The sequence below is a fragment of the Daktulosphaira vitifoliae genome, unplaced genomic scaffold, assembly GCF_025091365.1.
Source record: "Daktulosphaira vitifoliae isolate Bord-2020 unplaced genomic scaffold, ASM2509136v1 Scaffold_1, whole genome shotgun sequence".
NCBI lineage: Eukaryota > Metazoa > Arthropoda > Insecta > Hemiptera > Phylloxeridae > Daktulosphaira > Daktulosphaira vitifoliae.
The window spans coordinates 66,073,355-66,100,061 of NW_026099572.1; the positions used below are offsets into that span (position 1 = coordinate 66,073,355).

A 26,707-nucleotide genomic window follows, 5' to 3' on the forward strand; every position below is an offset into this window, starting at 1 on the left:
AAAAGTTAAGTTGAAAAAATTAATTTTTGTAAAAAAGTTGCTATTTTAAATCCACCCCTGTGAGCAGTTTAAGTGTTAGATTTTCAAAAAAATGATATCAAATGAAAGTAAAATATCTAAGGTTTTAATATAATAAAAAGTTATGTTTATTTGTTGATTTCTGACTAAGTTATGGAAGTTTTAAGAAAAAAAAGTGAAAAAAATGACAACATTTACCCATTTTAAAAATTGTAATTACTTTAGAGATTTTCCCCATTTGCGGGGAACGAGGCAAAATTTTTTTAATTTTTAAGGGTAATGTCTTCAACTAGATACTATTTGTGATCTTTTGACGTATTGTTGAAAGAAATCGGTCTAGTGAGAGCTGAGAAAAAGTGGCAACAGACATAAGAAAAAAAAAATACATTATGGTAAAATTAATACCTTCTCAGCTTCGCATCGAAGCTAAAAACGGTTGCATAGTGGGATCGCAGCACGTGTGGACGTCGCATAGTAAAGTATAGATGATAATTGACAGTGATTCCAAATCATTATTATTCGAAATGTTTTTTTCATAGTTTAAGCGTAACATTTTTAAATACATCTCAGGTTTTAACATAATTAGGGACCAGGGGACTATATGCATTTATAAATAATTTAAACGATATTAATAAATGCATATAATTCTGGTCTTATATTAAATAATTTATATTTATATTAAAATATTTCAGGTCGTATAATTATGTTAAATTATATGAACTCGATGTACACATAAATTTTTTTTTCATTTTTGTAAAATTCATTTTTATTTTTTTTTTCAAAAATCAACGAAAAAAACGCATACTGCAAAGACATGCTTAAAAGTAGGAATAGGTCAAAGTAAGAATTAAATAGAACGATTCATTTTTGTTGCATCATATTTATTTATTGATAATTTCTAATGTTTAGAGCAATTTTTCGAATATTAGCTAAACATCCAGCAGAAGCTTCTTGAACATCAGGATCTTTTGATGAAATTGTTTCCATTAAAAACTGCTTTATAAAATAGAAAATTATTATCTTTTAATTAATTATTTAATTTTTAATTTTACGTTACGTTTGAAAGACTAATTTTTTTAATGATGATTTGTAATAATATAGAAAATTTAATAAATAATAAGTATACTAATTAAAAGAGAAAATTTTTTTTTTGAGATAGTGCACTTAAACATAAAAATATAAGGAGTAAATTTATTTAAGTGTAATATGTAGTTTTGGTTATATTCTTAACTTTTTTCCATCATATAAAACTTAAAACTAATAACTTGTAATCTTGTATTAATATTCGTATCATGAAAGAACTTTTCAGTAAAATAAACTCAATTTTATATATGAACAATACTATTTTTGTTAAATAAATTGTATTTTTTTATTAATTAAATAGTTTTTTTTATCATACTAACGAAAAACTCACTGGAACGACTCCGCATGATTCCATAGCTATACAATTTGATGCATCTCCAGATAGACCATATAAAGCAAAAGTAACGTTTTCTTTCACTAATTCAGAAGTTGAATAAATATATTTGGAAATAGGCAGTACTACATCGAGTTTCCCAAATATATGGCAGTTACGACTTAATAGACAACATGAACCTATAGCTCGTGACAAATGAGCTTGGAGATCTGCATTGTTCTATGAAATAATCATGGAATCATAAAATAATCTATAATTACTTCTAAGTCGGTTTGATTGTACCGTATACACTAAGGTTGAGAGACGTTGTACAATATCATAATCAGTGAGGATCGCTAAGTTCTCAGATTCTTTAGCTAATATTCCAATAACGGCACAAGTAGCTGCCAAAACATCCGTATCACATGATTTTAATAGATCAACTAACATAACTAATCCAGTCACTAATGAACTCATGATATCGCTAGAATTCTTCAGCATTTATAATAATTGGCATATTAATAAAATTAATTGGGCACACAAATCTTAATCTACATACTTTAGTATTTTTAAGTAATGTCACTAATGTGTGACCAGCAGTGGATTGAACCATTGTAGAGTCGAACTTCATCATAGACCACACCAAACGTATACCGTCGTTGTTAATTATCTGTTCAATGCACTGTGGATCAGTAGCACAATTGTTGACCACTCGACATACGTTTATGAGAAGTTGTTCGTGATTAGAGTTCTGCAATAGTTTAATCATAGGAACCAATCCATCAGCTGCTCTTAGAGCTACTTTATTTCGACAAATTTTGGTGCATTCTGCCATTGATGCCACAGTATTAGCTATAACCTCAAATAAAATATTTATTTAATTTATTTGTTATAATTTTTTAATTAATATATTCAAATTCATAGTAAAATTGGCAAAAATTAAGATTCATGTGTGCTTTAGTTTTTCTTTTTAGTATAGTCCCTATGTGCATAATTCAATGAAATAGAGGTTACACAGAGTTATTTTTTAATGATGTGAAGTTACAAAAAAAAAGCCTATTAATATCTCTGCAATATACCTGATATGTCAAATGCCTGGTCGAGTAATATTAAATATTTTAAGTTCATAAAAACTGTACTATGCAAGATTAATAGTTATTACTTTGAAATTAAAAGACTTCGCATAGAACTCAAAAGTTTTTAAAAGTTATAAAGAAATCTATGTGATGATATTGAGATATCATGTTTAAGTTAATTTTTTGATTACATTCCAATTTGTAATGTTTGATGTTACATTTCACTTATTACTTTCTATAATATTCTTTATTAACATAAAAACTCAATAATCAAGGCGTATCCCTCATTAGTTAGTATGTTGATTATTGTACATTTTAATCAGTTATCAATTGTCAATGTGAACACTCGGAATGCGTGACACTGAATGTCATGCATACGTCATAGTGTAAGATTCATTACCTGTGCATTTTATGGTTTCTTAAATAGTTGTTGAGTGTATAATAGGGGTGATATATTTGTGATGTTATAAAGATGACCCAGAGAAATTATTCGGTCAATATCTATTTATAATTAATAATATTGACATGATTTTTTTTTGTATATTTATATTATAAATGTTCTCACAAGTTTTTATAACCACATTATACTTTACTAAACTTTTTTGCTACGGCAATATTTTAATTGCCAGTAGTCGTTATACTTGAATATTCAAATAGACATTAGATTTAGGAAAATCGAACTGGTGATATTTATAAAAACTTTAACAAATAATTACTCAACGATTTTTTAAAAATATCATCGTATAGTAGTAAAAGTTTTAAAGTTACATAATGAAAGGTGTAAGCAACTCTACATAGACATTAAAATGTTAAGTTAACTTAAAGAGCTAATTTAAAAATTTCAGAAAAGGGATGTTACTTATTTTTCACTTAAGGGTAATACTATATCATCATTCAGTCATAATACACAGAATCTTATGCTTTTGACATTAAAAATTTCTGTTTAATTTTCTAACTTGTTCGCTATCAGAATCTAGCAGCTTCACTAAAACATGTATTCCATTAATATCTTCCAATCGTTTAACATTATCTGAATTCATTAAGCACTTCCATATTGCGCCAGTTGCAGCTTCCATTAATTTTACATCTGATCTATGTGATTCAACTTTTACAATATTCACCAATGAATTTAAGCCTCCTTGTTCTTTTATTAGCTTCCGGCTCTCAAGATCTTCAGCACACTATTAGTGGATCTCGAGTGTTAAAAATTTATTATTTAGATTTAAAAGCCAAGTTTACTCACATAAAGTGTTATTTCAGCTGCATTTTGTAACATTAAAGGATCTGGACTTTTTAGTAATTTAAGTATATCAATTAACATTCCTTCTTCTTTAATAGCATTTCGAAAAACAGACTAAAAACAAAAAAAATAATGTATATTTCTTATGAAAATCGTTAGTAAATATTAAACGTGTCCAAAATAACTTTATCAAATCAACCTACTTGAGTTGCACAGTTAACTATAACTCCCATAATAGAGCTAACCACATTTTTGTGTATTGAATTTAAAAGTTTTGCCATTACTGGTATGATACCTGAATATCTCATTGCATCTTTATTTTTATCAGACTTTGAAATAAACCATATGGCTTGTGAACACTTACACAATAAAGTCAATGATTTTTGTTGTGCAGGAAGTAAAAGGTCATTATCTGTTTTCAAAATATGATCTTGTACGTCCATATATTTTACCTAAAAAAATATATTTATACTATAAATTCTTTTTTATATATTTAATTTCAATAATTTATTATTTCAAACATACCATTAATTTTATACCACCTGCTTTTCGTATAAACTTTCGACCTTTTCTTATCATAGCGATATTTGCTAATGTTTCTGCTGCTAAAATCTGAATATCGGAGGATCTATCTGATAATAAATTTACTAAAATTGGAATGGCACCCAAATTGGTTAGATTTCTTCTAGTACCCAATAAAAATGACATTTCATGAAGAATTGCTAAGGCACCATGCTTAATAATACAACACAAATAAAAAATTATACATTTCAAACAAAAATAAGTAAAAAGGTTAAAAAGGAAAAACATAAAATACAATTTTGCTTATCAAAAATTTGATGAAAAATAAAAAAAACTAAGTATACAAAAATATGCAATATGAAATTTTTGATTTTAATTCGTTGTAGTACGAAACAAATTTGTGTCTATATGATGATATTTTGATGCTTCATGACATATGCTTTACTTTTAATTAATATTGTAATTATGTTACATTTATATAATAAAGTTGAATGAATTGTATTCAATCAAAATCAATTAGTTACATGACGATGTTATAAATGATTGCAAATTCATATTATGTTATATTCACAAGTAAAGTAATGTGAATTATGTAATTATATTTACTATAATAATATATACATGACAATATTTAATTAATCAATAAAATAAAAATATAGTGCATCCTTCAATTTTTACCCATGAACTCATATTTTAGATTATCTAAGGTATTTTTGTTATTGTGTAATTATTACATCGCCACCCAGACTGTACTAAAGATAAGCGTTTTGCAGAAAAAATATTACATAAGAATCAGTGTAACAAAAATATATTAAAAATGTTATTTTTAAAATCAGGAAAATTCAAAAAGAGAATATAGTAAAATGTATTGGGTATAAGGTTGACATTTGTTAATGAGGTATTCCCTTTAGGCCTATTCAAAAATTATTTTAGGAGGGTATTTAATATTTTTTTCTTTGTTAAACATGTTATAGAATTTTGTTTGCTAAAAATCAAAGATATGTTGAAAAGAAAGGACATAGGTCCTTATTTATTAGAAGTTGCCTAAAAAAATATTGATAGCGCTGGTTCAACGGGGCCCATATCTCCCTTGAATACACCCCTGTTATACACACAAATTATTAATATTCTAATTATAATAATTGTGTTTATATTATAGAATAATTACAAACAAATTCAGCAGGTTATACGTGGGACTGTGTAAAAAATTAAATGTTGATAAAAATATTGGTAACTGCGATTTAACGTTGGACAGCATAGTTGTCATAGATGAATAGATGAATCCCAATTTAATCAATAAACTCATAGACTCATACATCATACATGAGAAAAAAAAGATTATTAATAATGTACTGTTCTGATAATGAATGTACAAACTTATATAATTATAACCGTCTTGAAATTTATATATAATATATAATATTCCTCGATAAAATATAGTGCTATGTGCAAATGCAAAATAGTGTCCTAATAAAAATTTATATTACACCATATAATTAAGATTCATAATAAACGTATGAGAAGAAATGAATCAATGCGCATACTAAAACCATGCGCATGGACTAAAAAAAAAAAAAAAAAGCTTGTAAAACGGTGAATAATGAACGGATTTTTTTGTCATATATCAGGATTGTTATTAGGCGGGTATGATGAAAATTTCAAATCTTAAATCGTAAAACGCTCGCGGGCGATCGGTAAAAATTTTCCGACCTTCGCCAATAATTTTTCCGGAGTATAATAACCGAGTACTTTCATTGAAAAAAAAAATTTTGAAAATCCAAGCACGCTAAGTAATTTTTCCAGAAAAGCGTTTTTTTCCTTGTTCTATTATATTATGCAGTAATATCTCCAAAATTTATTTTTTCAATTAGATTCAGTGAGTAAAATCTGTATGTAATTAAGTAAGAAAATTTTTACTTGGAAAACGAAATTGATATTAATTTGAAAAAATTTTCATATCTCTATGCGCAACAAAAATGACACTAACTCAAAAAAATTAATTTTGAGATTATAAGGTATTTGAATTTAGGTTTTACTCTTCTTATAATAACTTTCATTATAATATTAATCATTTGGATTAAACTACTAAGAAAATTGATAAACATATAGCGTGTAGTCAGAGAGTAATTTTTATTTCGATATCCTGTTAAGAAGTGAGAAAAAGTAAGTCGTTACCTTATTCGTTGAGCATACCGATATATGTTTTTTAATATTATATGATCGAGTTCTGATAATGGTTTTTTTTATTTAAGTGATAAAACGACATTTAGTTAGTCGTTTCCGTGTTTTGTGAATTTTAGGACGATTTTTTATTAACAATAAACAATGAAATGTTTGTTTAAAATTTTTTAATATTTTCTGATCAATTTTCAGATGATTGGATTAGATCATCATGATTAACAATGATGTCATGTCCGAGTTAAATTAATTATCTGAAATAAAGTATTCTTCATAAGTATGTGAGTGGGCACTTCTTCACTTTGAGAGTCGTAGTTTAGATAAACTTATTTTCCCAAGAGTTTTTGCTAATGCAGGGATTAGAACCTTTGAGATTTTTGGGAAGCAGGTTTAAAGAGGATCCTAAATAAAAAATTAATTATTGTAATATTATTAATGAATACACTATTACATTTTTTTTTTAAATGTTTTTATTACTTAAAATATATTATAAAAATGTAGTAATATAATAAGAAAAATAAATTAATTTTTAAGTTACTTTTTGACTAGGGAAGCATTTTAAGACCGCCTTTTGAATTAATATAACAAAAATGTAAAAGTTAATATTTAAAATGATACCTATGATACCTACACAAAAAATAATAATAATAATAATAATAACTAATTAATTTTTAACTAGAGCCATTTTAGAACCCTCTAAAAATAAATCGTTTAAGACACCTTAATATATATTGAGAGTTGGGAAATATTTTACTCAAACTATGCCTTTGAAAAATGAAGAATTTCTGGCTTACATTTTTTTAGAGTTACTGTATTTGCAGATAATTCATTTAACTTGGATATCATATTATAGTCAATTTTAACATCCAAACATCTGAAAACTTTCACGAAAATATTAAAAATCCTTAACCAATAATTTCATTCCTTATTGTTGGTAAAAAATTGTTCTTTAATTCGCAAACCATAGGAATAACAAACAAAATGTTGTTTCACAATTTAAAATTAAAAAAAATAAATAAAAATATTATCAGAATTTATAGTATTAAAAAACATTTATAGGTAAAAGTTAATTGTTTTTTTCAAATTATTATTAATTTTAATTTTTTATTCCATCAAAATTTCATTTTATTTAGTTTTTATTTATATTTTATAAATTTCAAAAATATTATAATACTTGTATTACAGTTACTAACTTTCTTTTATTAAAATTATTAAATTATATATCGACAATAAAGGTAAGAAACATTGTCAGTAAAGTACATTATTATCTTTCTTTAACTGAGAAAATAATTCTGCAAATCTCTCTGTCTTTAAAAATAAATATGTTTTATTTTAGTTTAGTGTTTTGTTTAGACATAGATTTAATGTTTTAATTAAAAATAAAAAAAAAATGATCAATTTCTTTGTTTATAAATTCTATTTTATATAAAAGAAAATTAACACTCTTCGTAGATTTTATGATTAAGTCATTCAATTTATAATAATAAATTTTATTATATTACTCTTTATCATAGGCGTTAAGGATAATCATTCAAAAAAGGATTAGGAAAGACAAACAAACATTTATAGCTTTTGTGGATATCGAAAAAGTATTTGATAACGTAAATTGGAAGATAATGTTTAACATGATGAAAAGATTGGGGTTAAAATACACAGATAGGAAACTTCTGTATAACCTATACAAGGATGAATCCGCAGTTATAAGGATCCAAGATGAGGAAGAAGAAGTAAAAATAAACAGAGGAGTTAGACAAGGTTGTACATTATCCCCAATTATATTCAACGCATATATTCAAGAAGCAATAGATATGATAAAGGAAAATGCCAATCTAGGGATAAAGATTAACGGTCAAAAAATAAGTATGTTACGCTTTGCCGATGACATAGCTTTAATTGCTGAATGCGAGAAAGATCTGGCTCAACTAATTAAAGCTATGGATAAAACATTCGAAAAAGAGTTGGAAATGAGAATAAATGTGAAGAAAACAAAAGTAATGGTATGTGAAAGGGAAAATAATACAAGAATACAGATAAAAATACGAAACCAATCAATAGAACAAGTAGATGAATTTACATACCTGGGAAGCGCAATCAGCAAGGATGGAAGAAACAGAAGTGAAATTATAAAACGTATCTGTCAAGCTAAAATAGCCTTTAACAAAAAGAAAACTATATTTACATCAAGAAGCATGAGTCTAAAAATAAGAAAAAACCTATTAAAGACGTATGTATGGAGCATTGCTCTGTACGGGTGTGAAACCTGGACAATAGCAATGGAAGAAAAAAAAAGACTTGAGGCGTTTGAAATGTGGTGCTATAGAAGGATGCTAAGGATAAGTTGGATGGACAGAGTAACCAATGTAGAAGTACTGGAAAGAATATCAGATGGAAAGTTACTATGGAATAACATAGTCAGAAGACGCAACGAATGGATAGGTCATGTAATGAGACATGAAGGATTGTTGAAATTGATAATAGAAGGAACAGTAGAAGGAAAGAACCGTAGGGGTAGACCAAGATTGGAATTCATTCAACAGATAATAAAGGACCAAGGATGTGACTCATATGTGGAAATGAAAAGGAAGGCGGATAAGAGGGAAGACTGGAAGATGGCTGCAAACCAATCTACGGATTGAAACCATAGAGAGAGACTCTTTATCATTCAATAATACTCAAAGAATTTCATAAATTAATGCAATCAACTTTAATTTGCAATATATGTATTTTTTTAAATAAATTTATGTTTCATGAATATTTTGACCATACTTTTTACTATAGAATTTTAGTATATTTTTAACATCCCTTTATTTGTAACAAATGAAACAAAAGTCAAGAAAAATATACTTATTTATATAATTAAATAACTAAATAAAATTATTAATATAAAAATTAATTAAAAATTATAAAAGTAATATTCAATAATAATATTATAATCATAAATCCATCCGGAATAAAGATAATAATATCCAATACAACACCTAACATTACAGATAATATTTGCATTATATTGAGTTATTCAGCTGATGGAAAACTGTAGATTGAAAAAAACTGTTAATATATATTTAAAAATATGCGTATTTTTTTTTTTTTTTTGATGTACAATCATAACTTGAAGTAAAAATAAGTGTTAAAAAAATTATTTAAGACTAGAAAAAATATTGGCGAGATAAAATTATTAGTACAGGAGGAAATATATTTAAGTTTATTTGAACGATTATTATTTGTATAATAAATAACTCTAATTATTATAAATCTTGAAAATTTCAAAAGAATCACCTTAGTTATTTTAAAGAATAATAGATCAAAACGAAATGTATAAAATCCTCTTGGTGCTTATAACAAATTATTGTTATAAGCTACCATATAATAAAAAAATTTGTCATCACATGATAAAGTAAACTGAATTTTTGTATACGTAAGTTAGTGTGTGTGTATTCAGTTGCTTCGTCAATATTTGTGTTCATTTTTTGATGATGCAAAATTCTATTATGTTGTAATTTTACGAAAATTTTTAGTTATTATAACATCATTTGAACATTTACCCGACATTCATTGTGATCCGTTTCTAATAAATTGATTAATAGATCAGTTCCTCCAAATGAAATTACAATACTTTGAATAGTTTCATCACCTAGATCATAGTCCCCTAGAGCTGCCAGTGCTATCGCCGTGGCAGTTTGGTTGCCTACCTGTAAGGAAGTACTATTAGGTAAAATATAAAATGATTTTTAATTAATTATAATTATACTTATTAGTATAATGTAGTACAATTTACTATCTTGTGAATTAATTAGGTGATAAATTATGGTTTAAGCACGTAATTCAACATTTCATCATTTTTAAGAGAAAGATGATTTCAATATTTTAACTTCGAAGCTGATTAAGTATTAATTTTACTATTATTTTATTTTTAGGTCTGATGCTACTTCTTTTGAGCTCCTACTGGGCCCATTTTTTCAACGATACGTTGAATGATCACAAATCATATCTAGTTGAAGAGGTAAACTTAAAAAATTTGAAAAAATTCCTCTATTTATCTATGTCCTCAAAAAAATTATAATTTTATTTTAAATTTTAGAATTGGACAATTTTTTTAATTTTCTTTACTTAAAACTATTCACATTTTTAAAAATGAATCAAAAAGGTTTTCATAAAAAAATACTCGTTGCACGATTTCGCCTATATAATTAATTATGTATAGATATGCATTTACTCGTATATATTTAATTAATCGCTGAATATTCTCTACGTCAGTTGTCTCATTGGTTAAAGATGTTGGATTGTGCCATCGATCTTCTTCAAATTCACTGAGTGTCATGCTATAACTTGAACTATCATCTGATGCTATAGGTTCTTTTACCATGAATGAGTTTATAGTATTAGAGTTCACCTGTGAATTCCAATAAAAAAAGTTAAACATTTGCTCTATCAAACGATGTATAAGGAATACGAGGAAATTAGAATTTTACCTAATATACCTAATAATTTCTCTCCCCCTCAAGTATTACGAATAAATTGAAAAAACTTATTTGGAAAAATATATGAACAATTTAGGAACATATTCATAAATTGAAAAAATTTTGTTGAAAATAACAATTTATTTTTTAGTCATTAAGGTTTTCTAGTTAGCAAAATTTCTTCAACGCCCTCCAATGATTATCTCTTGGATTGTCCTTGTAATAGACTTATTTCTCAAAAATAACATTTATCATTAGTATATTTTGACAAAATTTAAATATTTTTACTAAGGGTTGAGAAATAGTATTGCGTAGTTTGGCATGTCAAACTTTTTATGTGAAAAAAACGAAATATGCATTTCGTGTTATCTAAATTAATTGATATTTTCTAAATTTAAAATGTTAATATATTTTATCAAAATTTAAATTTTTTGTAAATACAAGGTTTTTAAAATCATACAACAAATTGTTAAAAATGATCGTTATAATTTAAAAACAAAAAATTAATTTGAAGTATTTTTATATAAATATGTTTATTTTTCCCATAACAAAAAGCGATAGTGTAACAATTCTTATTTTGATTATCTTATAACAAAAATTAATAACTTCTAATTTGTGTGTTGAATTCTTCATTTTGTAAATTTCATTTTAATTGGTAATTATAATATTGTGTATATGAAGTATTTACAATATATATATAAATTCAAAACATGAATAATATCAACTTACTTCTGTTAGAATGTTAACAATCGGGGAACCATTTTTTTCGTCTGGACAATGACTTTCAATACATTTTTGATTTTTTGGACTATTAAAATTTTTTCTTGAATTTTTCATTTTAATATTTAAAACTTAGAATTATATATTATTTTACACAATAAAATTATAACTAGATGAATCATACGAAAGATTAAGAGTTGAAATCAGCGAAAATATTGTTTATAAAAAGGGCGATTCACCCGTTCATGTTATATAAATAAATAAATATTGATCAAACATGCTGTTGATATCATTTATCGTCATTGACCTTACTTAAATTTAAGATTATGTAATTCTGTTATTTCTAATAAAGAAGTTTTTAAGTTTACATTATAACTTAATTGTGTAGATTAGTATCAGTAAAAGAATTATGTTATATTAACATTAAAAATTGATGATTGATTATTAATGATGTTTGATTTATAATTATACAACGATATCATATAACATATTATTTAGGTGTATAATCTGTTATTTCATTACACTTCCTGACCAGTATGATCAGACACTAAGCAGCGCGGTTATTTCGTCACAATGTCGATCACACTAAATTAATGGCATACGAACAAACACTGTAAGCCATCGACTGCTATTTTAGATCAGTTAATAGTTATACCTGTGCAACACCTGATTGTTGGATAGTGTACGTTGAACGCGATAGTTGAGTTCGTGTAGTTGTATATTTAAGTGGATCATTTCAAAGATATTATAACTTGTTATTTTTAAGTTATTGGACAGTGTTATAGAGTTAATTCAAATTAATATGTGCTCGTTTGTGCGTTTTATTGTAGCTCTTTTTCATTGGCTTTAATGAACTAACATAACGCTTAATTAATTTACAGGTAAAAATAATATTGTATTTTATCAACTTAAACATTTTTTTAAATAGGTTTACAAATGAAATAAGAAACCAACTTCAAAAAGAAGTAGTTAATTATTCATTAATTATATTATAATAAGTGCAACCTTATTTGATAATTCGTATAATAATCATAGAATTTCGCGTATATTTCTATAATAAATTATTGTTAGCTTTTTTATATTTTCACCAAGTTCACAAAATAAAAAAAAAATTTTTCTCTATCACTACTTTTTTCAGCTCTCAATGAATCGATTTTTTTAACAATACGACAAAATATCACAAATAGTTAAAGATATTAATCAACATTATATTTCATAAAATCAAAAAATTTCCCTCATTCCTCGTAAATCGTGAAAATCCCCAAAAAATTACTATTTTTAAAATTTATAAATTAAGAAATTTTTAATACTTTTTTTTATTTAAAACAATCATAACTTTTTTAAAAATGAATGAATCAAAACATTTTTTTTTAAGTACCGCAGATAATTCCTTTCTTAAGATATAATAATTACTTTTTGAAAATCCGACCCTTAACCTGTCCACTGGGAGATTCGATATTATGCTACTTAAGTTAAGCTTTTCAGCTTAATTTTTGAAAATGTTTCGGAAATACTACAAAACTTTGAACATTTATTAAATGTTTACATTTAATAAATATTTAATGTACTTTCCTTTCTTTTTAAATCTGACAATTAGTCTGCCTACAAGGGAGGATTCTAAATAGTAATTTTTGAACAAAAATTTAACTTTTTCAACTTGAGATTTTTTAATGTTCCGGAAATACTGCATCTTTTAAAAATATGTTAAATTAAAGCTTATATTATGTACTATGAATAAAAAAAAAATTATCCTGACGACTTATCTTCTATGTGTAAATAGCTTCCGTACTTAAAAAACAAGCTATTTTTGTGTTAAAATTTTTTATTTTAGATTTTCAATTTTAAATTGTTATAACTTTTATAATAAATAAATGAATATACACCATTTTTTTTATAAATACTTTATATAATCTTCTTTCATCCAACGTACTTTTTTGTTAAATCAGACCTGATTCCTTTATATAGAGTAAGTTCAAATCTTGAAATATTCGAGTAAAAAGTAGAACTTTTTCAACTTAACCTGTGAAAATGATCCGGAAATATATCTTTTAATTATATGTTAAATGAAATCTTATATTACGTACTATAAATAAAAAAAATGTTATCCTGTCGATCTATCTTTAATGTGCAAATGGCCGTTGAAGTTGAACATAATATGTAATTTTCGTTTAAAAAAATCACCTTTTATTGTTATGTTATTTTGATACTTAAAGCTACCATAACTTTTTTAAAGATTAACGTACCAAAATAATTTTTTTATATAAACATTTTACGTATTTCCCTTTTATTTGACATAATTTTTCTGAAAATCTGACCCTTTATTTTACATATATTATATTTATAAGTCAAAAAACCTTTTTGCTTTTGGAATAATCCATCAATTTCTTACAATTAAACAATATCTACAGATTTTCATCAAAGTGTTTCTTATGATTGCGATTTAAATCACTGTCAGATATCAACTATACTTATCCACACGTGGATTATACGTTTAAACATTGCTAATACGTATTGAATTCCAATGTATTGAAATTTAGATGCGGTTATTTCAATAACAAAATTTGTGTTATAATTATTTTTTAAATTTTCATTTACTTGAAAAAAATTAATAATTTTATTAAGTTGGTGATCTTTACAAAAAATCTTTACTCTGCATTATCTCGGTAGTTAAAATGATGATAGGCGGATGAGGACGGAGTGCCCCTTTTTATTTGGAGTATAATCTAGTGTCTCCTTTAAGTAGAATCCAAAATACTGGGGGAAGTTTTAATTTTGAGCGTTGAAGAGTGAAATGCGTTAATATAAAATATTTATTTCGAATGGTTAAAATTGTTAAAAAAAATGAATTGCAGAAGAACTTAAATTATGAAATTATAAGAATATGACAATATGACTGTGATAATATAAGTACATAGAGTACAGTCAACTATGACGTAATAATTGTTATTTATTTGTTTTTGGATTATTCGAAATGTTAATTAATTATTTTTTTAATATAAGTTTAAAAGAAAATGTAATTAATTTATGACTACAAATAGAACTAAATTATATTAAGGGTTGCAAAGTGATAAAAATAAAAATTAAATGTACTTTTATATTTGTTATATGAATAGAACCTACTATCATTGTTGATATATTTTAATTTGTTGAATACTTAAAAAATTATATTATAATAGTTGTTATTTCATATTTTTATGCGTAGATACCTACCTAAATTGGTAACTGTCAATATTATTTTCTCAACTTGTTTCTGTTATAATATAATATTTAAAATTTAAAAATACAGTTTTCCATTTATTTTCATATAATATTAAAATGTTGATACTGACTTTGTGATGTTTTGTATAATATTCATTTCTAATTGATTTTTAATGAAAAACAAAAATTATAAGTAGGAACTAATCCATTACTTTATTGAGATAAATTTTTTTTACAAGCTAAAGTATATTTGCTTATGACGAATATCATTTTTAGCCTTTAAGGGGAAACAATTCGGTTTGACTCGAAAACGTTCCACTTTTTTGAGGAACTATTGTTCCCTTTTTTAGTTTTCCCACTTTAATCACTACACGATTTATGTGAAAACTTCATGACAACAAATAATTCAGACATAGAACTACATTAATGAATAAACTAAAAAATTAAAGATTTTTCGTTAAAATTATAAAGCAGATATTTTGAAAATTTCACTACATTGTACTGTATTTTTATCTTCGACGGATAAGAAGTCATATTAACCATAAAACAGTTTTTCATGAAATAGTCAAATATTTCTCATAACCCATTATAAGCAATATTAAATGTAATTTTAATGAAAGAAACAAAAATAAAAAATGTTTTGTACATTGTTTGAAGCTATAAATGTGTGTTCATTACAAAAATAAAGTCATTTTTTTGTGGCTAGGCTTCGCCAATATTTTTTAATTAAATATCTACTTGAAAAAAAATATATAATAATAATATTGCTACAAAAATATTAAGGAACATCGGTGTATGCACAAATATATTAAATAATAATAGAATGTTAATTATTTAGCACAGCAGGTATGAAAAAGATAATTTTATAATTATAATATAAAATATACATAATATATTGCAATACGCTGATATAAAAACGTATCCTAATAAAAACTTTGGACGTGGACTTAAAAAAAAAAAGCTTATAACTCGGTTAAAAATCAACTGATTTCCACCAAATATTTTGGGTATCTCTGATTGATTATAGGCTAGCCTGGTAATAATAACAGGTATTAAATTTATAAACGCTAAACGCAATGAGCGTTTTTCTTTTAAAAAGTCTGATCATTTTAAACGCTAGAAGAACGCTAAAAAAATGTTCTATTCTTTCATTAATAAAAAAATTGTTGAAAAAGTAATTTTTACAGTATTTGCAAATTTTTAAAATATTTTATTATATAGTAAGATTAGAAGAATCGGATTAAGATATAAAGCTAACGTATACAGAACAATTTGTGACATTTTTTTTATCAGACCTCCAAAATTAATTACATAATTTAAACTTAAATAAATTAATTGAATTTTAAAATGTTAAACTAACGTTTACATTATTTTAATTAATTTTTTTTAATATTGAGCTCTCAAGAAAAAGAAAATTGCTGTAAAATTTTATTTAGTAAGTAGTTAAACTTTACCATCCGAAACAAATACACTTGGTAATCAACTAAAAAAATAGAATTACCTTTAAAACTGTTATAGAATGAGAAATCTATATAGGTATCAATATATCAATGAGAAATGTATTGTATTGCCAATACAAAAAAAATTATTAGTAATTCAATATTAATATTGATAAGTATTTTAAACTATGATAATTATCAATAAACTGAAAAATTGTCATAGTATTTCAATAAAACCATATGTTTATATTATAAATCACGAGTTCATTGAACGATATCCTTTAAAATAATTGCAGCACATGCTTTATTTAATTTTACATGACATTAAAAAATTACAGTTTAAAAAACATTTAATATTGTAGTTTTGATAAAATTAAATTTTTTATTTTAAATTTTACTTAAAGGAATTTCAAAATAAAAAAAAAAATAAAATCAACTAATACAAAAAACAAAAATTCTGTTAATATCCTTTTTAGTCATATGATTCAAAATAAGTTGTCTAAAGTTTTTAAAAGATAATGTGAATTTTTTTCCAAAATTATATTTGTAGAATCAATATTTTAGTGAAATAAAAGTTAGTATATGGACTGGTGCACTATTCAATATTTAGATAGAAATTCAGGATCTCATAGTCATTTGAATTTAAGAAATTTTTTCCTTATAGCCAACACCATAACAAGGTTAATTTTTTATAAAAACAAAAATATAAAAAAATATTTTGTGAAGTATGAAGGTGTTTTATGTTTTGTATTGTAATTTTTAAATTATAATAATTTTGACTGAGAGTTACGGTTGAAATTTATTATTGTATTAATGATTGATATATGTATATAAAAACACTAAATTGAAATACTTTGGCCTTGGCAAATGACAAAAAATAATTTATACAGTTAAATGTCACTCAGTATATAGAGTGATTGATTTATCACTCAGAACTTAAATTCTCATAAAATACTGGTCGATGACAACTTTTAAACTGTTATTTCGAAGTTACAATCATTTTAAAATATTCACTGGAGATGTAGCACGGGTATGATAATATTTATAATTAGACATTTCTTGCCCGTACATCTTCTTCCGTTAAGGTATAAAAATATTAAGAACATTCGAAGTACTAGTCCAAAAGTTTTCAACCAGTCAATATATATATATATATATATATAAATTTCGTATGACACCAGTCAATATCTTAATTAGATAATTTTTTATTTTATAAGCAGGTCAAATGTATGTTATCATTTAAAAAAAGTTAACACCCTTATAGTCATAAGAGATGAATTAAAAAAGTAATTAATCGAGATGAATATCAATAAATTGAGATATATATATATAAAACTAAAATTTTTGTTAACATAATTATTATTTTAAGAGAAATGGAGTACCATTTTTTGAATATTATTAAATAGATATCTTTCAAAATAAATAATTTAAAAAAGATCTTTAAGTTTATATTTTTAATTATAATCCATATAATATTAAAAATATATATAATAATAATAATTTAACAATAAATACAGTATTTGAACGATATTACAGCAAATAGAATAATAAAAAGGGCTTTGATAACTTCCTATACAGTGTACATTTTTTGGTTCGGCTATATGCCTTAAAGGTGACAAACACAAATAAACACCGAATTAGTTTTGTGATTGTAGTTCTGTAGTCAACAATAGTTATTATATCTCCTACATAATTAACGGATGTTTTAAATGATTAGTCACGCATATAATGTTTTAGTTTTTACAATATTATGATAATCAACATGCTTGTTGTGAGTACTAATGTGACATCATAGCTTTAATTACTGTTTTGTTTACATCACGTTATAATACATAAATCCTTATAGATCTTTGATACTTTTGAGAATTTACATAAAATCAATTTTTCTTTTCTTGTGTCGTAAAATAATGTTATTTCACCAATAGAAAATTAATTGGCTATTGTATATAGGAAACTAGTAAAGTGAAGAAAATCCTTCGTATCATTTCGCCACAGAAAAAAAATCATTATTTTATCTTTGTACATTTAAACAATTTCTTCATTTATAATTTTCCTTACATGTATAACTTCAATTTTTAGACCTTGATTTGGGGGGAGGGGGAATGAACAGTTCAAGGTTAAAATATTTAATGTGTGTACACGTCAAACAGTAATAAAATTTACGAAGTGCATCTTAGCCGATTTTCAGTTATTTCTATGAAGTATTTTGTATTTTCAGTACTTTGTACTAATAATACTAATAAATTAGTGAAAACTGAAATATTTTTTATAAGACACCAGTTATAATTACCAAAACCATATACTCTATGTAAATACGTATTTAAGATCAATTTGATGTGCCAATCTCCTTAATAAAATGTATAAAAATGTAATTGCCGAAAAAAATGCGAGGGTAATTTAGTATAATAATTCGTACACACAAATTGTTTTATTTTAATGATATATTTATACATATTACACAGAAAATCTGTATTACAACTATATATTATAATCGTATGAGCAGTTTCATTTTGTCCGACCTTGTTAATTGTTGACAGTACCTCATCAAGAGTTAAGCGGTTTACATTCCCCTGTCCACAATAAGTATTTATACAATTTATACCAGCACAATAGTAAATCATACAATTTAGTATGAAAAATTGCATGTACAAATATAGTAATACATCTTCTAAACAATTTGTTCAACTTTCAAAGGCTTAATAAAAAACTGTAAATCAGTTGATATGTTCATTCGTTATTGACTGTCTTCACTGATTGTTTATCAGCTCATATGCTTTATAAGTTATATTATTAATTCACGAAATAAAATTAGTTTTTAAATGTCATAGTTTATATTATGTTGTAGATTATATACGAAATTAAAAAATAACTTTTAGTTAGGTTGACATTGAAAACTTTAATTCTTTAACATCGGAAATTTCAAAATGTTGACTGAGATCTAAAAAAAATTTTCTATAACTCAAGAGCTTTGGCGAATACGTTATTTTTCTAACATTTTTTCCTGTTGATATTATTAAAAGAATACATCACATTATTGTTGATTACAAATTATTATACATTACAGTCATAAAAATTTGTTGGTGTGGGTTATAACTTGCAGCCTGAAATTTGTACTACACATAAATAAAATAAATCCCTATACGTCAAAATTAAAGACTAGTTTTATCTAATTGTAAGATGAATTAAATACGATTAAGCTTACCGAAAATAATGTTTATTTAAATATCTTATTGGTATTGGGGATTTCCAAACGTAGTACTTAGTTACTAAATTAGGTGTATATATTTTTAATCCTTATGAAAATAATTTTTTTAAAAGACTGGCAAATTTCATGTTACAATTACTTGTAATTTTAAAGTACCTCTTTGTTTATCACTAAATTTAATTATTCTCACAGTTTAACTTTAAGAATTAATGGTGTAATTATTCAGGACCGCACAAGGTTTTTGTATTATACTCAGAAAACGACATGATAAAGAAAAGCAACATTGTAGTTTTGTCACCATTTTGAATATCTATGGGTACAAGTTGTCTTATTAATTATTGTTCATTAAGTCACTGTTATTTTAAATATTTACTATACTTAAACAGCTCAACCAGTTTCTGCAAACTTTTGGAAATTTTGAGAAGGAGAAATATTTCTACCCCTTAAATTTCTTTCCAAATTTAGCCTATTTTTATCGTTATTTAATTAATATTATACTATATTAAATTTAAGTGTGAGGGTAAATAAAATATTTAAGGTCAACTTTTGTGTAAGAAATTCATTTAAAAAAATGAAAAATCATACACTGTGATTTAAAATTATAAATTTTAAAATTAATTAAATTAAAATAGTGTTGATAAAAATTTTACCCACATGACATTAATTAAACATTCGTTAGTTGCAAAAACAATTGTTTTATAACATGATAAATATTGAGCGATACCAGTTTACAAATTGCTATTGAACATAATCCACACCTAATAGTAATTTAAAATAACTAATGAATCTATTGTTTGAGTCCTTGATATACTATTAAAAGAAATCAAATTATTCAAATGTTCAAGGATTAAAATAAATTCCAATAAAAGAAATGTGATTGTTAAAAGATAAAAATATTATTTTAGGAGTTATAAGTTTCCTATGACAATTTAAAATTGTAAATATTAATAATCACAACGCTTAGTTTACGAGCTAATGCTTATATTTTATTATTCTTGATTCAATTACATCACTCAGTAAATGTTGATTACGTCATTTTATTTTATCGTCTAGCTATGAATTTGGAGGATATAAATGGCACATAGAACTAGTATTTCAAAACAAATTATATTCGAAAATGTTCGTTCTACATCTTAAAAAATAAAACTAGATTATCTGTTGAAAAATACAAAAGAATTTTGACTACTGAGCAGTAATTTACTATCCTTCTTTAAATAAAATAACCCAAGACTATATATAGTTAGTACCAATAGTTAATTACTAGGTATGAGTGTTTTTTTAATCATTCACTAAGCTTAATTAGGGAGAATTCCTTTAGAAATAAATATTTTAACATTGAATTTATAATAACAAAATGCATTTTTATTTATATACATATTACGTTAGTAAATACACGCCCGAGGAAAATAAGTAATTACTTAAAAAAAATTTTAATTGTGTTTCAAAACAACAAAAAGTAGGAAGATAAATATCAATATCAATTTAACAAGTTTCAAAAGACTAATTACTTCTGAAAATAAATTCATTTTTCTTTTTAAATTATTAACTCATCTATCAATTTAAGATCTAAATTCATAGTAATTTCAAACAAGTAATACACCATACGAATGTGTCCTTCCTTTTTGCTTTTTTTTAATTGACCCTGGGTTTACAATAAGTTTTCGTATCAAAAATGAGTTAAGATTAAGAAAGTAAATATTTTATACTTGTAGTTCTTAATATATCATATTTTTCAGTACGAAGTAATCTTTGGCATTCGAAAATGACAAATCATGAATTTCATTAATTTCCTAAAAATATAAATAACACATGAATATTTTTATATAAAATTTAAAAATTGTCATATAAAACACAATTATTTTTAGGGATACTTCATTGAAAAAAAATTTTTTGAGGATTATACCGTTTAAAATACATTATAGAACACACATGAAGAGATTTTATTTAAGTGACAAGGTTAACAATTTTGTGATAGTATCACATTATATTAAAGTTACAATTCTAAATATCTGTATCTCTAACTATACAAATTGTATACATTGATCACACTGAATGTTTTTTTTTGAAAAGCTTTCAAAAGAAACATAAGTTTCAGTTCATTTATAAATTTAATATTATAATTGGTCCTAAATTTAATACGTCTAATTTAATTTACAATTATTAAAAACCTATCGTTGCAACGGAAAGTTGACTACTCTCCAATATTCCAGTATAAATAAATTTCTTTAAATAAATTTATTTTTAATGCTTTTAATTAATTTCACTTTAAATTTATAAATTTATGGTCTAAGTACAAAATTTATCAGTTATTGTTAATTTTTCAGTTAACAATCAATTCATAAATTTGTTTAACATACGAATGTTTTAAGTGAAGTTTTTTAGTATTCTAAAATAATCTATTCTTACCATTAAATAATTAATATGCTTAATAAATTCTTCTTTGGCCGACTTTAAACAATCATTTCTTTTATTAAAATTTTCAATAATTCAATTTATTTATTTTAGTTTATAGTGTACAAAAATTAAACATGGAAAATAGTGGAATGATTGATATCAAAGTTCCATCGAAAGGGAGGAAATTTGGTATTTGGAAGGTAAACTAATAAAATGTATTCATTTAAACTTAAAATTTGTCATTGTTATTCATTTAATTTATTGTCTATATTTTACTAAATATTTTGATTTGAAATTTATATAAATATATTCATTTAATTTCGTCTTTATTATTCTTTATCAAATTAATTTTTGTGGTAAGTTTTGAAAAAATAACAGAATTTATCAATTAATATCCATTGGTTATTTTATAGAGAAAAAAGCTTAGTACTATAAAATTGTTGCTATAAGCTAAATTTTATTGATTTTTTTTTATTGTACTATTTAATCCCGGTTGTTGAAATAAATTTTCAACTATCTCATAAAAATGTAGAATGTTTTCATTTCTAATATTATTTATTAAATTAATTTGAATTAACACACTTTGCCTTATTTTAACTAGTTTAAAATAGGTGTATTAATGTAAATAATTTAAATCAACAAGGTTTATACGTGATACAATTTTATTTTATTAGGCATGGAAGTATCAATGGTGTGAGATCACATACAAAGATGAAAACCGTGTAATTATAAATATAGGAAACAATAAAACAACTATTTTTTCATGTTTTGCCGTTCCAAATAACGCTGTAGTTTACAGAATAAAATCCAGGTATATAATTAACACCATTGAAAATAGTTATTATTATTATAGACTATTTGTTTTTATATTTAAATTTTTAGTCTTTTAAGGTACTTTTTAAATAAGTTTTACACTAAAATTATAATTAATTTTAATCACTAAATTGTTTAGGACTAAAGCATATGGGTTTGGAATTTTTTATACAAAAGAAAAAAATCAATATCCATTAGTCTTTTTAGCATCAAAATCTGAAACTGAATCACAAAAATGGATGAAAATAATTAGAGATATGTTGCAACCTCCAAATACTTTAAGTATGGTGTACAGTATAATTTTTTACAGTTACTATGTGTTACTTGTTACTAAACGGTTGTTTAGTTGTTATTAAAATATCGATGAGCTCGTTAAAAATAGAGCTAAAATAAAATGCTCTTTGAACTGTTCTTTTACTACAAGATCTTTATAAGACTTTTCTATATTCACTGATATCTATTTTATTTTTACTTTTATAGGAAAGGTGGTCAAGTATAAAACTTACTTTATAAAGTAATTAATACTGATCACGTGTTTTCCTTTTTGAAGTTAGGACATGTTTCCTTAAATAATAATTGTTTGATGATGGTTCTATAGAATGATTAATTTACCTTTGACTGCCAATTTGACCAATTTAATTATCAACGATAAATTAATCAACCTGTATAATAAGAAATAATATGTGTCTTTAATATTATGATTAAATTTTTAGAAGAAAAAAATGAATACGATATTTCTGTAATCGATAACGAGCATTCCAAATCAGCTAATCTCAATGGTCTATATGGTAGATTAAGTGTAAAAACTGATGAAATTTTAGTGTCGGACCCTCATTCTGGTAAAATTAAGGCAACTCTCCATTGGACTCAAATGCAATGTAGCTATTTGCCCCTTCCTGCCACTTCAGAAGATTTACATAGAATATGCACGATACGCACGAACAGGTAATAAAAGTATAAATATATAGTACGTTCATTATAAGGAAATTAGTTTGGAACAACAATCTTTATAAACAATAATTATAGAGGACTATATGTGTGCTTTAATCTTTTCGGCAGCTTAATGTAGTAGTACTGAATAACAATTCATACCATGACGTGTTTGTTTTTTCTTAGAAATATAATGAGTTTACGAGTTATGTCCTATACTTTAGATATAAGGTTAAAGTAATTTAACTAAAACCTATGAAATATTCATGTTTATAATAATCAAAAATTCATTATATTATATTAAATTAGTATATTATCTACTTGAACCTTTAAAAAATGTAATTGATTAACTGACTTATTAATTTATAATTATAATACTTAACAATAAATTAATTAAATAATTGTAAAATAATTAATCGAAATTAGTAAAAATTTTAATGTCAAATAAAAAGTAACTAGTTGGCAAAATCTTCTAATATATTACTTTGAACGTTATTTTAAATTAAATAAAATACCTCTGACTATTTTATTATATATTTTTATAGAATGAAGTTACTAATTATACTGTACAGCAGGATGATACACGAAAATTATTAAACTTCATTTTATTTATCATTATAACGTACCCAAAAATTGAAAAATTGGAATATCATTTGAAATTCCTTTGAATATTATTAAATTAATTTTGTTTTGTCAAAATATTTTTTGGTTAAAAACGATCAAGATACCATTCTTGTGAGAAGATATAAATTTGAATTTTATGTTTTCCATTGAAATGTTATATTTATATTTCTTCTTCTTTTATTTAGCCTTTATTCCTACTACTTGGGGTCGGCCATCCTTATCCTAAACTTCCACTTGACACGATTTCCTCATCATCTACGCACACATCAGTCGTCCTCATATCGCATTCAATAGCATCTCTCCATCTTTTTTTTCGTTTCCTTCTACCTCATCTTCCTTCAACATTAATTTCTATAATTGTACTTATAGCTTCCGATTCCTCTCTCCTTATAAAATGACCATCTAAGTCTGTTTTCTCTCATCTTATCCACGATTGACGCTACACCTATACTCCTCTATCTTATAGCTTCGTACCTTATTCTACATTCTTTAGTTACTCCATTCTAAGCATTCTCATATCTGCTGCACTGACTCTCTACTCTATTCTATTGTCAACCGAACCTAACCTTGTTCTGAACCATACATCATAGCTGGTCTCACTACAGTCTTAAAGAACTTACCTTTCATTCTCATTAGAATTCTTTTATCGAATAATACACCAGACCCTTCTCTCCACTACACCCACCTGCACTTATCTTGTGTCTTACATCCTCGTCAACATCACCGTTCTTTTGCAAAACTGATCCTAAATATTTAAAACTTTCCGCCTCTCCTACAACGTTCTCGTTTATTGTCACTGATCTCATTTCATCTACCTCATGTTCTCCTTTGTCTCGTACTCTATATACTATATCTTACTCATGCTTATTCTTAATCCTTTTTCTCCACATCTCTAGCCATTGATTAATTTCCTCCCTATTTTCTCCTATTAACAAGTAAGGGCTTATAGCAGAACCTTGGTGCACTTCTACTCTTACCCTAAAATCTTCTACCCACACTTTTTACCCTGGTACAAGTGTCATCATATATACACTCTATTGTATTAATGTACCTTTTCGGCATTCCTTTTCTCATTAATACCCACTTTAAAACTTCTTTCTATACTCTATCATACGCTTTCTTCAAATCTATAATATCATACCATATGCAGCTTTTTCTACTTTTCCCTATACTGAGGTTGCGAGGGTGACTTAAACTTCCAGAAATTAAAAAAATTAAATGAATTACTATACAAAAATAATTTTTTGGAAGGGGAAAAATTAAATTTAACCCTCTAAACAGTTTAACCACCTACGCTTATGAGACCATAGTTAAGAGTAGCAAAGGTCGATTTTGCTGCTGTGTAAATATACCTGTACCATAGATTAAATAAACATGTGTATTTAATTAATTAGTAATAAGTAATTAGTTTGATACGGCGATAGCACATAAATTATTTTCAATTTATCGTATAAAATCTGTTTAGGAGTAGGGTTATGCAGAGTCAAAGCCACCTAGCTCTAATGTTTAAAATATGATTATTTTTTAGTAAATTCAAAGCTGGCGAAGGTGATTTAGAAATATTTTGTATGGAGGCTGATAAACTTCACTTGGATTTATCCTCGTGTCCTCGGCCTCTGCCAAAAATCGCTACTACGCCGTTACCACCTACCCCTAGAGAGAAAATAAGATTGAACGAGTCATCGGAATATTCTCCGGCAGTTACACCACCTCGTTGTCTGCTAGAAACTAGAAGAATGAGTAGAAGTGAAGGCGACTTACAATCTTTTCTTTCACAGCATCCTTCATTGAGATCTTCCAGTGGTTCACAACAACATTTATTATTATTACCTCAAAATACTTTGAAGAATAAAGTGATTAAATTTTCATTAAACATTATTTGACATAATTTTTTTATACACAAATTTTTTTCAGAGTTCTTCTCATTTTCTTTTAACAAGTGTCGGACTACTTTTAACTACGCCTGGAATTAGTGAGCCAAATTCTATGCAAGACTTACGATATCTTGATCAAAATCAACTAGGAAAACATCTTCAAAATATTGCGGATGATGATTACGCTGATATCAAAGAAAATAGTGAAGACGAGGACTATACAGAAATATTGCTTATCAATAAGAGTCCTTCGCAAGATGAAATTCCTCCACCTTTACCTCCAAGACAACCTAAGTATGTTGTGTACGACAGTAGATTATAAGAAAATTTCTTTATTATACATTTACATACTATAAATATATTTCTTTTATTTTAATATAATCTAGATCTGAAGAAAAAGTTGAATTCGATGATACATATCTTCCAATGGACGCCACTCAGAGATATGTAACTATGGCCAGTATAAGTGGAAACAGCAAATTATTTATATCTGGACCTGTGCCTATATAGTTTTTACTGTAAATTTTTGTTATATATTAATGTTATTTTATTTAATTTTATGCTGGAATATTAACTACCTAAATAAATTTATTTGTGTAATTAAAATAATTTATATTTCATAA

The 26,707-nt window shown here is 25.2% G+C and overlaps 2 protein-coding genes across 5 annotated transcripts; one reads left to right on the forward strand and one right to left on the reverse strand.

The window, feature by feature from the left end:
• Nucleotides 1-882: 882 nt before the first annotated feature.
• Nucleotides 883-12,207, reverse strand: LOC126896424 (armadillo repeat-containing protein gudu-like). Of its 4 annotated transcripts, none has more exons than XM_050669197.1 (11): nucleotides 11,617-12,207; nucleotides 10,644-10,820; nucleotides 9,973-10,119; nucleotides 4,256-4,465; nucleotides 3,934-4,182; nucleotides 3,734-3,844; nucleotides 3,447-3,671; nucleotides 1,974-2,273; nucleotides 1,718-1,906; nucleotides 1,433-1,654; nucleotides 883-1,011 (listed from the first exon to the last, which is right to left on the reverse strand). In XM_050669197.1, exons 1-11 carry the CDS (start codon nucleotides 11,722-11,724, stop codon nucleotides 904-906), a joined length of 2,046 nt encoding a protein of 681 aa, XP_050525154.1. In that variant the 5' UTR covers nucleotides 11,725-12,207; the 3' UTR covers nucleotides 883-903. The 4 variants fall into 4 exon arrangements, with proteins under 4 accessions (XP_050525154.1, XP_050525152.1, XP_050525156.1 ...); XM_050669195.1 differs by having other exon boundaries at nucleotides 883-1,014; XM_050669199.1 differs by having other exon boundaries at nucleotides 1,422-1,654; nucleotides 11,617-12,206.
• Nucleotides 12,208-12,231: 24 nt separating this feature from the next.
• LOC126896432 (uncharacterized) lies at nucleotides 12,232-26,707 on the forward strand. The gene is made up of 8 exons (XM_050669220.1): nucleotides 12,232-12,488; nucleotides 21,955-22,043; nucleotides 22,518-22,654; nucleotides 22,796-22,938; nucleotides 23,370-23,601; nucleotides 25,739-26,063; nucleotides 26,125-26,378; nucleotides 26,471-26,707. The coding sequence occupies exons 2-8, from the start codon at nucleotides 21,978-21,980 to the stop codon at nucleotides 26,592-26,594; spliced, it is 1,281 nt and encodes a 426-aa protein (XP_050525177.1). The 5' UTR covers nucleotides 12,232-12,488; nucleotides 21,955-21,977; the 3' UTR covers nucleotides 26,595-26,707.

What these genes read in the sequence shown, in the direction of transcription:
- LOC126896424 (XM_050669195.1), bottom strand. Translation starts at nt 11,724, where the DNA reads ATGAAAAATTCAAGAAAAAATTTTAATAGTCCAAAAAATCAAAAATGT. An exon ending in GATTAATTAAATATATACGA is followed by an intron (nt 10,120 to 10,643) that starts GTAAATGCATAT and finishes ACTTCCTTACAG; the next exon opens with GTAGGCAACCAAACTGCCAC. An exon ending in TCTCAACCTTAGTGTATACG is followed by an intron (nt 1,655 to 1,717) that starts GTACAATCAAAC and finishes ATTATTTCATAG; the next exon opens with AACAATGCAGATCTCCAAGC.
- LOC126896432 (XM_050669220.1), top strand. Translation starts at nt 21,978, where the DNA reads ATGGAAAATAGTGGAATGATTGATATCAAAGTTCCATCGAAAGGGAGG. An exon ending in GTTTACAGAATAAAATCCAG is followed by an intron (nt 22,655 to 22,795) that starts GTATATAATTAA and finishes TAAATTGTTTAG; the next exon opens with GACTAAAGCATATGGGTTTG. An exon ending in AAAATACTTTGAAGAATAAA is followed by an intron (nt 26,064 to 26,124) that starts GTGATTAAATTT and finishes AATTTTTTTCAG; the next exon opens with AGTTCTTCTCATTTTCTTTT.